At 42.9% G+C, this 14,162-nt stretch overlaps 1 protein-coding gene across 1 annotated transcript in view; it reads left to right on the top strand.

Moving 5' to 3' along the window:
• Nucleotides 1-13,901, top strand: part of LOC117446554 (caM kinase-like vesicle-associated protein) — a 49,600-nt gene extending 35,699 nt beyond the window's left edge. Inside the window, exons 2-11 of the mRNA XM_034082821.2 lie at nucleotides 3,760-3,867; nucleotides 3,953-4,084; nucleotides 6,080-6,154; nucleotides 8,121-8,259; nucleotides 8,714-8,834; nucleotides 8,933-9,008; nucleotides 10,606-10,742; nucleotides 10,866-10,944; nucleotides 12,508-12,595; nucleotides 13,510-13,901. Of these exons, the coding sequence (XP_033938712.1) occupies nucleotides 3,773-3,867; nucleotides 3,953-4,084; nucleotides 6,080-6,154; nucleotides 8,121-8,259; nucleotides 8,714-8,834; nucleotides 8,933-9,008; nucleotides 10,606-10,742; nucleotides 10,866-10,944; nucleotides 12,508-12,595; nucleotides 13,510-13,890 (1,323 nt within the window). The 5' untranslated portion in view covers nucleotides 3,760-3,772 and the 3' untranslated portion in view covers nucleotides 13,891-13,901. The remainder of the gene's footprint in view (nucleotides 1-3,759; nucleotides 3,868-3,952; nucleotides 4,085-6,079; nucleotides 6,155-8,120; nucleotides 8,260-8,713; nucleotides 8,835-8,932; nucleotides 9,009-10,605; nucleotides 10,743-10,865; nucleotides 10,945-12,507; nucleotides 12,596-13,509) is intronic.
• Nucleotides 13,902-14,162: the final 261 nt, after the last annotated feature.

Below are 14,162 nucleotides of genomic sequence, written 5' to 3'. Positions count from 1 at the left end.
GAAAGATAGTAAATATAGGATTTCCAAGAAACAAGGAACCATCTTTTCAGGGATTTTCAGGATGGGATTACGGCTCAAGTGTCTAAAGGCGTAATTTACCAAACAGGTACCGGCCTTTCCCCCGAGGCGTCGCCCAGCACCAAAGCAGCAGGTCAAATCATCCTTCTTACTGCTGCATTCAAAAGTCGTGACACAGTGCAGCCTAATCCTAAACTTCGCCCAGACTCGAGCACTACAAGACTTTCCCATCGATTTCACGAGGAAAACGTAATTTACCCATTGCCTCGCCTAGCTGGAGGAGAAAGTGCATTCCGTCTAATAGTCCCGAGATCTGTATCACTCTCCATCTTTCTTTCTCTAAATCTTCACTGCAGTAAATCAGGGGAGATACAGCAGAGTGGCCCAGCCCACAGATCACATACTGGGCTATAAAGCTTCGCAGGCCATTGATTGGTGCTCTTGCAGTGCAGATAACAGTCAGAATGTGGGGTGATAATGTCTGAATGCTGCTGATGGTGCTCCGTCCAAATGGGCCCATTATGCGGCCTCAGTTATACGATACCGCAAGCATCCTCTCTCCTCTCCAAAGGACTCTCTTCGCTCTTTACAGTAAGTCACACGTTTGGTAACACTTGCTATGGAGTCCATACCTTCAGTATAATGTGTCATTATAGCACTTTACTGTATAATTAAGCAATAGATTATGATAAGTCTGGGACTGATAACAGTAAACATTTCCCGGCACACTAGCTTGCTTTTGTGGGACCCGGAGGTCAGACACTTTATATAATGTACATGTATTTGTATGTTTTGTTGTGCAATCAGGGATATAATAGTCCGTTGACTGTTGCTTTTGTAGAAATAAGATCAGATAAGATGGACTTTTATTAATCCCTCGTGGGGAAACGGTTTCTCTGCTTTGACCCATCCTAGTGTTAGAAGCAGTGGGCTGCCATTTTGAACGGCGCCCGGGGAGCAGTGTGGGGAACGGTGCCTTGCTTAGGGACACCTCGGTAGCACTTGGTCTTGCCGGGACTTGAACTGGTGACCTTCCAGTTGCCAAGCCAAGTCCCTATTGACTTCTCCACCACCACCCAAATACGCAATTGTACCTTCTCGTCCATCCAGCCATTTAGCCATTAGCCTTTTAGCTTCCATACGTGCAAGTATTTAAAGAATTTATGTTTCCCAACTTACTATTAATGAATCGCCCACTCACTGGATATTTTTGTAATACATTACATATGTTTATGAGTGCTTCTAACTCAAATTAAAAAGTGCTGTAAGAAGATTACAACTTAATTTACAGTATGTTCAAAAAATGCAATATAGACATGGGCTTCGTGTAACGTCTTTTTAAAAACGAGAGCAACTGAAACCGATATATTGAGCTAATCCTTTGGTCTCTCTGAATGTCTGCATAGTCTCAATGAGTTAGAGTCCTTTCCAGTTCATGAACCTGAAAAACAAGTCTCCACTGAATGTGCTTTTTTTCAGACTTCTTAGATTTCATTATCATCAGAATCGCTCTCCGTTTCTCCTCTCCACGATGCAACAACTCCCCTATAGCCTTTATAGCTGCTTGCAGAATAGAACAGTTTTTTTTCTTGCGTAATATAGATTTTCCTTCCTGCCATGCTTGCTAATGCTTTGCTTCCGCCAGACAGAATAACATCCATTTAACCCACTGGCCCTGCAGAACTCCGCTCTCTTGTCTGCAGCATTTCTCCACTGAGCCAAAGCCTTTACCACGGAGAGATGGTACGGTGTTATCGAAAGTGAAAGAATCCTAGTCAGCCAGGAAAGGTCAGGCCCTCGCACCGACCACACAACGCAGACTCTGAAGAGTGCAGGAAGTTCACAGAGAGCACAGCTTTCCTTCTGCAATGTGAGGCGTCTCGGCGTCTCCTTCATTTAGATTGGATTACAAGTCGGTTGCTGGAGCTACAGAGAACAGATTGCCCTTCTTTTCACGTGATGCTTTGCTTCTTATGCTGCCTGCTCGCATTTACATGTGGGCATCCATCACCCGGACTGTTGGTGCAGATGGATGCTTGTGTGGCGAGGAAAAAAGTGTTTTTCACGCTTTATTTAACGAGATACATTTGGCTACGGAATCATTTTTCAACACTGCTGCTGTGCTTTGGCTCCAAGCAGCCTAACGTACAGAATATCCCGTCAGTAATGGTAGTGTCGATTTGTCGAGTTTTCCCCCTACTACTACAGCCTCCATTTGAAAGAAAGTGAGTGGAAGAGTGCAGCGTGGACCACTAAAGAACCCCTTACATTGTGGAGTGAATCAAGAGGCGTGTACAGTATACGAATTAATTTTCACAGCGTTAAAGAGGCCATTTTATGCTTTTTGTGGAGTTCGATTTCCTGTACTGTGTTACACAGGTTCAAGAGGGAGCTACATTTTTAGTTGTTGACATTCTGCAAACGTTTCGCAATGTTTTAAATGGCTATTCCTTTAGCAAGTGGCTGGCTTTGTCATTCAGGTACGAGGACGTGTTTCAATTCTCCAGCAAATGTCAACCTCAAAAACATAGATGATGTCGGTTGAGCTACATACCAGATTCTATTTACACTTACCCAGCACATTCGCTATCTAGCAACCACACTTCCATTGCGCACACACAAAAATCAATATTATCTCAAATTGAATCCCAACTGTTCCTTCATGAAATGTGAATGGAGCACATATCAGACATTCAGGCATCAGGCTGTTTGTCGCTGGTGATGCAACTCAAAACATCGAATACATTCATTGATTTATGGCGGCCAAGCTGCAAGTGAACCTCTTTCCCAACCAACCAACTGTAGGTGACCATTATTATTTTACCGTAGCACACTTCCAAAAACGGCTAATTTGCTCTATTTTCTTCTCTTCCCTTGAAACACAAACATAACAACTCACGCTGACTATAACACATTTTACTCTCAGTAAAACTTCAGAGAAACCTGCAGTAAAGCTGCTGCTCTCAGATTTCACTCGGAGCTATTTGTGAGAGGCACAGGGAGGCTGCGGCGCAACGAGGTGTTCAAGTGTTGATGCAGAGCCAGTAGAGTACCTTCCAGTAAATCCTCTCAGAGTCCAGGGTGCTGTAATCGCTGCCTCCCATTGCTGATGGGAAATGCTTCACTTGTTGCCGGGTCTCCGTCTGTTTTAGCCGTGTCTCTCTCTGCTCCCTGACCCCTGGGGACCCCACAGAGACACACAGGAACACACAGTCCAGACGTCACGGCAAAAACATTCCCTTCGCGGTTTTATTACACGCGGTGGATATTAGCATAAAGCTGAGCCTGGCCTTAATTAATGCAGGATCATGAAAGGCTCCGTTACGATACAGAGACTGCCTCTGGTGGCTCTTTAGCTCTCACTTTTCAAAGGCCATGTCAGCAGTTATTCTTAGTGCCAAGTCTTTTTGCCAAGTCATGATCTACAGTGTAATATCGTGGCACAGTGCTGTGACATCAAGTTTATCCGAACATCTATAAAAAGAAAAGACATTACACCCTGATGGACTGACGAATGTGTTGTTCTCATGTTTATATAATGTTTTAATTATCCTTTATTTTACATTTTGACTTACATTTATTTAGCTTATATATTATTTTAACATGTTTTTTCACATGTATTCTATTTTATTTTATTAATCCTTTATTCTAAAATGGAACAACTGTCACAAAACCCCTCCAGGGTAAATTCATATTTCTGATTAAGAACTTCTTCTCTCCCTTTTCTGTTTTCTCCCCCAGGTGAGGAGTGGCCATGCCATTTGGCTGTTTAACAATCGGGGAAAAGAAGGATTATAACAATCCTTCGGAGGTGACGGATAAATATGACTTGGGTCAGATTGTTAAATCGTGAGTGACTTCTTGGTTATCTCTGATCCAAACCATTGTAATATGTGTGTTTAAGTAATTTCCCCTCAATTTGCTCATTTCTCAGGGAGGAGTTCTGTGAGATATTCAGAGCCAAGGACAAAAATACGGTTAAAATGTTTACATGTAAAAAGTTCCTGAAAAAGGACGGGAGGAAAGTCCGCAAGGCTGCGAAAAACGAGATCCTCATCCTAAAGATGTAAGTTATTCATTGTGGATTTCTGTGTTATCTATGCATGATTAGTTTCGTCGTGAGACGGTGAAGGTCTCGGTTTTTGTATCTTCTTTAATACTCAATTTTCTCAAAGGAAATCACAAAGAGAAAACAAATGGAGGTGCTTGCTTTAATGAGAAAAGTCAAGCGAAGCTCATTTTGCTGAGTGATCACACACTCACCTTATTTATCTCAATTTCTCTTTCTTTTCAAACTTCAGGTTAAACCTACATTAGCATAACCCGAGCCTTATCAAACCATTTGTCGCCGACAGCAGGCGAAGCAAGATGAATACGGAAGAGTGATTTCTTTATATTCCAAACATGAACTCCTCCTGCTCTGAAAACCACACCGTTAAGACGCCCCACTGCTCCTGCTTTTATCTCCAGATCATCATGGGGGTTTGAGGAAATATTCGAATACGATGACACCGTCAAAGGAGGGGAATAATTGCTGGCAAAACATTAAACTAGTCTGGAATTTATAACGCTTTGATTTAGGCATTAAAAAAGAAAAATATTCATACTTTTTTTTTTAGCGTTATTCGTTCAAATGAAAGAATGGACCGTGCACACCGACATGTCTCTGTACTGACAGTTCGGGTGCTTCCCAGGCGAGAGTTGTAATGACATTGAATATAGTTTCCCAAAATTGTCCTCAAACACAAAACTAGAAATTGGACTGAACCCAAGTTTTGATCAGGCATCGCCGGATAAAACATTACAGATCATTGTGAAAAGTGGTTTTGGTGTTACGTAGTCCAGATATGAGATGTCCTTAGCCTACATCAGGGGTGTCAAACTCAAGGCCCGGGGGCCAAATCCGGCCCGCGACCTCATTTTATGTGGCCCGCATTGTACAATATACAATACAAGAGGTGTAATTGTTGAATATTTGCTTTCAATGATTTTCCCTAGACTTCTGCTTTCAGACGTAGTAATTTAGGAAGATATTACCAGCACTGATAATAATCCAATGCAGGGCCAACAATGTAATATAATACATTATTTAAGATATTATTATATTATATATTTACATATGTATATTTATATATAATTAAAAATACAACCGTAATGCTGATGTGGCCCGGAATGAAATTGAGTTTGACACCCCTGGCCTACATGATGTGTGGCTCTTGTAGTTATCTACGTACAGGACTTCTACAAAGCTATTCTGCTGTTGAATGAAACACACTGACGGAACAGATAGAAGCTCCAGACATTCAGGCATGGCGTATTTCCTGAAGTGTTTTGTGTCATAGAACAAAACAAGAACATCTCTCAAGCTTGTGTTTACCACAGACCTTATTTTATGCAAGCACAAACACATTCAACAAAAATAATTGACTTCAAGATGAGGGAACTGGATGTGGACAAAATGCTCATTTCATACCTGTTGCTAAAATCTTCTTGCCTTGTTGCTGATGTAACGGACAGTCAGACACTGCACCCGACAGTCATGACGCACATAGATAGTGACGCACAAAGGTCTCACAAAGTTAATACTCCATTCACAAAGTCGCACACTGACTCTTGTACGAATAAGGAGGCAATTTCAGACACAGCTTTTTCACCATTTTGATTTTTTTTAAAGAATAACCCTGAAGAAACAAGAGCCTTTCACAAACTTCCTGCCTGATCAATTGTTTGTTTTTTCCCTTTTGGACCAAATGAATTCTTAATGTTCCCAGCTGGTGCTGTGTTTGTGAAAGGCGTGATCAGCTGTTCAGCTCCATGGCTGTCTTTATGCCCACGTGAACGCATCACACGACACACATCTGGTTATCTGTGGATGCACATTTGAGCATATAGATCTGTGTTGTGGACTCAAACTGACCGTGCTCCCTCTCTCCGTGAGGACTGCCGTTTATTACGTGCACTAAAGCAGGTCTTCACATTATTCCCTCCACTGAACGACTGATGCTGACGTCATTCTCTCTCTCTTTGTTTCTCTCTCCGTCTTTGTGTCACATCTCCTCAGGGTGAAGCATCCAAACATTCTCGCACTGGTGGATGTGTTCGAGACCAAAAAGGAGTACTTCCTCTTTCTTGAACTGTGAGTCAGATGTCTTATTAGCCGGTCTTATTAGCCGCTGTCTTTGCTGTGTCTCTCTCGGGCCTGCTGGACTGAACGTGTTGCTGGTGAACTCACGGGGAAGGAGCCGTGTAGCCCGAGGCCCTGCAGAGAGGAGAACAGCGCTGAACTCCACTCATTTGGTATTCAGATACGATCGCTGTGCTACCTGCTACATTCTCACCAGCAAGTGTTCTTGGGGGTTTTGATTTCCATGGATATACTTAATGTGAGATACTCGTCTCGTCCTTCGAGGACATTTGATTTATAGATTCAGAAGAAAATGATCAAACACAAAGCAACCCTACGGGGAGATGATTAAAACCATTGCCCTTTAATACTGTAGGTGTGGTGTTTCGTGTACATTTTTCAAAATGTTATTCCTGGAAGTATGCAATTAACATTTTATTATAAATATACAATGTGAAATTAGAGAGGTTTTTATATTACCAGATCTGTTTCGGTGTGTCTGTCTGAATGACCGAAGCCCTGAGAGGCAAGAGAGGAAGGAAAATGAAATCAATATTTTATTATTCTGCTTTTATTATTATTATATTATGCTTCATTTAGCTTGATCCAAGGAGACTCACAATAACGTATATTAAATACCTGTATGAAGCATATGTAATGGAATTCAAATCTATTACAATTAAAACAGCTGAAAAAAAAGGTTTTACCAGGGAACTCCAAGTGTCTTAAACTAGTTTTTCTACTGGGGAAAATGTTATACCCCATCAAGTCCAAGATTCTGCCAGGATGATTTTACAGGATATAATAAATTGTTCTCACTTGTGGAAACATGTTAAGGTCATTTGTTTTGGCAGGTGATTTTGTTTGTCGTTATATTCATGTTGGCAAAAGGCTGAAGTGCACCACTTACCCATCGATTAAATAGGACTTTGAGTGACAGATAAGAGCAGATAACATTACATTTCTAGCGGGGAGAAAAAAAGAGTCAACTAATGAAACTAATCAGTACTAATGAAAGTATTGTTACACAATTTGCAAACACCAAATATGTTCTTTGTGTAAAGTGTGCACAAAGACTTTTGTTCCTATATTTAGGAAACAGTGGTGCAGTTCAGCCAAGAATGTCAAAAACAAATCAAACAAAACATTTCCTGAAAGAAAATATAATTCAGTTGCCCAAACTTTTTTTTAACCTGTTTTCATAAATGAAATGATTTTAGAAAGACAATACATGCTAAACTGTTATTCATCTGTTATTAAAGGAGACCTATCATGCTATATTTGAATAATATATTGTAGGGCCATACCTACAGTATATAAGGTATATTTATACTTTATTTTTTTTCAAAATACCGAACAGCATTTTAGCCATGCTTCATTTTGCTCTATTTTCCTCTCCTCCACCCTGTCTTTGCATGAGCTGCAGCTGACCACGCCCCCCTGCAAAGGAGGGGCGAGTTATGAGCGTCATGTTACCATGCTGTTACCATGCTGTTACCATGCTGTTACCATGCCACGGCAACCTCTCATTCCCCTGATTGGTGGAGAGTTGCCCATGTAGGCGGAGCTCCTCGTCACTGACGTCAGGCTATTTTCAAATCTGTATCGGTCTGTATCCGTTGCAGCTTCGTTTTTAGAGATTTGGGTACAGAGGAAAAGAGAGACGGTTGAGTTCCCCGACACACCGGGGACACATATTCATGTATAAAAGACGTACAAAAGTGCATTTTGCATGATAGGTCCTCTTTAAGTAAACTATTCTAATCAGATAAAAAATATCACCAGCGTTTATTTTTCCCTCATTTGCATTTTTAGGGGCCCTTTCCAAATAGCTCGAGAGCAGATGGAAACATTTGAAGAGAATGGGGGAAAACAGAAACATCTGCTTTAATCTGATGGCGTTGCAGTTGTGTGCAAATCTTCCAATGAAGACAGCAAACATGTAACGCATCTCTTCGCTGCCTTCTTGTACCCACAGTGCAACGGGCAGAGAGGTATTCGACTGGATCCTGGACCAAGGCTACTACTCAGAGCGAGACACCAGCAACGTGGTGCGCCAGGTGCTGGAGGCCGTGGCCTACCTCCACTCCCTGCACATCGTCCACAGAAACCTCAAGGTAACAGGACGCCATCACTGAGGAGGCATCTTACTGTTAAACCAAGAAATACAGCTGTCCTGTTGTCCAAGAATTTCATCTTTTAATCTCTTTTTACCCCAAAATGCTTAAAAGTGATCAAAATTGAAGGCAAAAGTTCAATGAGACTTTCCACCTCATAACCTCTTGAATGACCCTCTGAGGCTGTACGTTTAAACCATCCATGCATTTTGTAATGGCTTTACAATACAATTGGTTGAGGCATTTAGCTTCAGTCCAATCGTAATACAATCCCAAATTTAAAGTGAACACATCCCATTTCATTTATTTTAATCTGCACCGAATAATTAAACTCTCAGAGAATTATCGAGAAACTGAATTCCCACCTCCGAATTGTCACCAGATCAAAACCATGAAAATAAAAGAGCTTGAATATCACATACAGCATTGACATTGAAATGTGCTTTTTCGGTAGCTGGAGAACTTGGTGTACTTCAATCGCCTGAAGCACTCTAAAATAGTCATCAGTGACTTCCATCTTGCCAAGCTGGAGAACGGACTCATCAAAGACCCCTGCGGGACACCAGAGTACCTGGGTGAGAATGGAAACACACCAAGTATCAAATACCAGTTTGTGGATAATGGGATCTGATGATGGGGCTTTCAGAGATGTAAAATATGTACTCTCATGCAGCTCCAGAAGTGGTCGGCAGACAGCGGTATGGCCAACCTGTGGACTGCTGGGCAACAGGCGTCATCATGTACATACTGTGAGTTGTGACATCAAACCTAAAGAACATCTACACCTCATTAAAAAAGCCAACCAAATTCAGATTGGTTGACCCTAACCCCAACTGCATTCGAAATTACAAATCAAGGTACATCCATATTCTCCAAGATTACAGTCTCAGTTTTCAGAATAAGAAAACCTTTATTCGTCCCAGAGAGGGGACATTTACATTTGTTACAGCAGAAAAGAGCAAAAGACAGCTTAATGTTTGCATACAAAAGAATTACACAATTTACAAAATACACAGCCAGTAACCGTTCTGAATATGTACTGTAGCAGCCATATTGCACAGTTATTCACGGAATACATATATATTGCACATGATTGGTATTTAACAACAAGGAATACAGTAGAAGAAATAGAAGAAATAGTTACCATTGTAAATTGAATTGGTTACACCAGGGGTTTTGAAAGTGTGGGACGGTGAGCCTCCCCTCAGAGAACATAAGAACAGCCGCGCCCCCCTTCCCAATTAATATTGCTGTTACTTTACAAGTTACTTGTTAGACGCTTTTATCCAAAGCGACTTACACACTCAATACTGTGGGTAATCCCCACAGGAGCAATTTGGGGTGAAGCGTCTCAGGGACACAACGACATGCCGACTGCAGTGGGGTTTGAACCTGTGCTCCCCTGATCTGAACACCAACGCACAACCCACTGCACCACACAACTGCACCGATTTGATTGGCTGAGTAGCGTCATCCTAAACATTAAACAATCACTTTTTTAAACCTTTTTATCTTTATGTTTTTTTTTTTTTTTTTAACATTTTCAACATCGTGGATAAATCCTTATATGCAACACACTGAACGTCAACTTTGCCTCCTTATTACACTCACCCCTACTTTAGTGGGAACAATGAGTCTGCGTCTTGGATGCGCACAGGCGGGTGATGCGGGGATGCAATGTAGACAGGAATAGATCGTCCTCTGGCTGAAGCCTTGACCGGTACTTGCTTTTGATCAAAGTAAGTATTATTACAATTAAAATAAAGGGCGGTGCCGGTCGTCGTCTCCAGAACACACAGATGGCCAGTCCGCCCTGCCAGGACCGGTCCATGAAAATCCTAGATTCAAATAATCGTGGTCATACTTCCTCCATTTTCTGCAAGACGCTGTCTCCTCTCACACTTTAGGTAACTTCACTAAAAATCGATCCATGTTTCCGCTCGCATAAAGTTAACTAGCTAGATTTGATTGTTTCTCGTAATTTTTTTCTCACGCTGCGCCTCCCCTGAAGCTCTCTGGCGCCCCCCCCGGGGAGGCGCGCCTCACACTTTGAAAACCGCTGGCTTACACTAAGACAACAAAAGTACTTAGTTTCTAAAAGACCATGGGTTCGCAAAAAATCTTTTGACTTTTGGTTTGAATCAGGTCTGCATTGGTAGATTAGAACTACTTTTGTTATGCTTCAAAATACGCAATCCAGAAAAAGAATACAATGAATAACCCGAATGAAAAGTATTAGAGAACATGCAGTTTCAATGACTAGGAGTGCAACATGTTCATGTAATATAACATACTGTTACAGGCCTTGTTTATATTTAGTATGTTTCTGCTTTTCTCTCTGCCAAGACTGTCAGGCAACCCTCCTTTCTACGATGAAACTGACGACGATGATTTTGAAAACCACGACAAGAACCTGTTCCGAAAGATCCTGGCCGGCGATTATGAGTTCGACTCTCCGTACTGGGATGAAATCTCAGATTCAGGTGCTTTTAGGACAAAGTTAACACCGTAAAGAAACACAAAGCCAGCTCTTTAAAAATCCAAATACTGTCCTCAAGGAAAACAATCCCTTTTTGTTGAGTTGTTCTGTGTTTTCTCTCCGACAGCTAAAAGTCTGGTTGCTCGTTTGATGGAAGTGGATCAAGACCAGAGACTGACAGCCCAGGAGGCTATAAACCATGAATGGTAGGCACAAGAGCTTTGATGTATTGTGCAGACCATTTAAACCCAAGCAGTTTCATCACACTGTTATGTGATCAGAACAGCTGAAAAGACAGACTTTCCTTCTTGTTTCATGTGTCTCTTACAATAACATAAAGAATTACTTCACCCTGAAAAAGGTTTATCACTAACGAGAACAGCATTGATTAAGCTGCAAGTTACCACCGAAACGATATTGATGTTTTACTCAACAATAAACCAAAGCAGTAAGTCTCTAAATATAGAGATGTCTGGAAAATCTGAATCAAATATTGGAGGGATAAGCAAAAAGTTAAGCACAGAGACTCATGTTTCCCAGGCAATGTACTCGACTGATGTTGGTGATCCAATGACTCCAATGACTGCAGACCCATTAGATCTGGTACATAAATTCACGTTTGCCAATAGGGGCATTAGTAATCAAATTAAATGATGTTAAAAGAAAGATCCCTCTACCTTTTACCTAGCGCCATCATCAGGGCAGAAGTTCACTTGTGTCCACTACTTTGATTTATGACAGAATATCCAATATGACATTCCTATAACACAAAGTGTCATAACCCTAACACATTGCTACATCTCGATACTGATTGGCAGGTCAGGACAATGTCATTTTCTCATAGCCTTCTATAGAATCAGACTTGCAACCGATAGAATCACCCCTTCTGGCCATTACAAATAATGCAGGTTTAAGGCCCATCCACATTGGCTTCACTTTTCAGACATGGAGACTAAATCCACTTATTTTATACACTACTCTATGATTTATGGCCACCTGAGAAATGTGAGCCCAGTATTCATCTCTTTTGGCTCAGTCTTTGGACCATACCAACTCCTGAGGGAAATATTCGTCTCTTTAGCGGCTTAACGCTCCACTCGGTTCACCAGCTAGAACTGCCTGTCAGCAGTTTGCAGCTGACAGGTGGTGTACCGTGGGTTTGTAGAGCGTTTAATATCCGGCAGTGGCTCAGTCAGTAGGGGCTTGGACTGTGAGCCGTAGGGTTGCCGGTTCTAAATATGGAGTGTGGACTGCTACTCGGAGAGGTCCCAGTTCACCTCCTGCCCTGCCGTGGTGCCCTTGAGCAAGGCACCGGACACCCCCCTTCACTTTGGCTGAAAACAGCTGCCTATCGATGGCACTGGCTATAAAGCTCTGTTAACCCGAGGGAGTCTGAGGATTCAACTGATCATTCTCTGTCGGCAGATCATTTCAAGCAAGCCCGTTTCCCTTCGTCACAGTGTCTTCACATTTGCATGATATATTATGGTATTGTAAAGTTTTGGTAGTCACTAAACCAAGTATTATTGGGTTAAAATGCTTGCATGAAATACTTTCATCACTTAGACGTGTCTGACAGAGGCAGTTCCAGCTAAGTATAAACTGTGGAAACCAATCGATTCGTAACAAGAACAAAGACAAGGAGAAAATGTCTCAGCTGGAATAATCCTTAAAAGGTTAAAAAGTCAACAAAAAACAAATGGAGTAATACTGTGCTGCAGCCAGGGGCATCTAAGGATGTAAAGTAAAGGTGTGCTTGCTCCCAACAGGATCTCTGGCGGTGCGGCTTCAGATAAGAACATCAAGGAAAACGTGTGTGCCCAAATAGAGAAGAACTTTGCCAGGGCTAAATGGAAGGTAAGTCGCTGCTCCATTGGCGTTTCATCAGGAAAACCGTCAGAGCTTTTTGAATTGTTTCTATCTTTGCCATTTTTTCTATCTAACTATTTGGGCGAATATGAGCACCAATCAGGAGGTTCAAGTACGACGTTAAAAGTCACACACTCAGGCAGCACCGTGCAGGGTCTGCTCGGCCAATCTGCTCAAACAGGCTTTTTGGTTTTTGTCATGATAGTTTTCATCAGAAAGACACTGCAATTTCTATCATGACGTCACGAAATACTAGACATCAAAGGGCTTGGAGTTGCAGCAGAAAGATCAGTAAAAGAAGCTCGATGCCACGTTTTGTCACAAGGCTGCCACAAGTGACGCCATGTGCTCACTTCTCTTGTTTCAAAACAATTGAAAAGAGGCGCGTGTGCTCAGAAACACTTGATGATGTGGTCGTAACGGTACGTCCACACAGCGGCTTTGGAAAAAGCTTGCCGGCGGGCGTGTCTGAAGCTCGACCAATCACATGAATCTCCCGCCCCTGACACACAAGCAGCGGTTTGATTGGCTCGAGCTTCGACTGGCATATGATTTGATTGGCTGACGCTTCCACCGAAAGATTCAGAAGATTCAAAAGTTGAACATTGCTCAACTGTTGAATCCTGAGATGCCTGGAAATCTCCGCTTTGCTTCCCACAATGCAGTTCGGCGAAAAGTGAGGCAAAGTGACATCACCCCTTTCAAAGTGAATGGGCAGAGGCGTTGGAAGATTTTTTTTAACGCTGCCGTGTGGGTATACAAGAGCTGCTGTGCTCCATGCTGATTTTTCAGGGTTACATAATAATAATCAATTTGATTTATAAGCGCACTTTTAATTTTCAAACAAGATGGTGAAAAACAAAACGTCACATATTTGAACGTGGTGTGTTCTCCCTCAACAGAAAGCAGTGCGTGTCACCACCATCATGAAGAGGCTGAGAGCACCTGAGCAGAGCGACTCGAGGGCCGCCAGCCCCTCTGCTGCCGCCCCTCCAGACACCGCCGCTGCTCCCCAACCTGCCAGCGACCCCTCTGCTGCTCCCCAACCTGCCAGCGACCCCTCTGCTGCTCCAGCCGCTGCAGCACCCCCCGAGGGAGCGACCGCCGTCATCACAGAGCTCCCTGCTGGGGCGGAGAGAAGCCAACCTGCGCCGGAGGAGGCCGCCTCAGACGGGGAGCCGCAGCAGCCGAGGCCGGCGCCGCAGGAGGCCGAGCCGACATCGCGCTGTAATGGAGAAGCTGCTCTCAACACAGCCACCGAGGGCGGGGACGAGCAGGGTTAGAGCCCCCCCCCCCCCCCACTGCGAATCCCCACCCCTTCCTATGTGACCTTTGCAGTCCCCACCACTGTACATTAGCTGCTAGCATGGTGACACTGACTCTGCTTCTCCCTCACTCGCAGCATTAGTATCATCTCATGGAGGCTGTGTGCTACCTTTCCCCGAGTGCCGCTTTCTTTTTACACTTATTGTGTCTTTTTTTCAATGACCCCCTCCGGTATTTTACGTCAGATTAAATTAAACACGTCTATCTCCCCACACATGAGTTTTAGGGG

This window comes from Pseudochaenichthys georgianus, chromosome 5 (genome assembly GCF_902827115.2).
Source record: "Pseudochaenichthys georgianus chromosome 5, fPseGeo1.2, whole genome shotgun sequence".
NCBI lineage: Eukaryota > Metazoa > Chordata > Actinopteri > Perciformes > Channichthyidae > Pseudochaenichthys > Pseudochaenichthys georgianus.
Note: the sequence above shows the minus strand (reverse complement) of the source record. Positions and strands in the feature narration are given on the sequence as shown.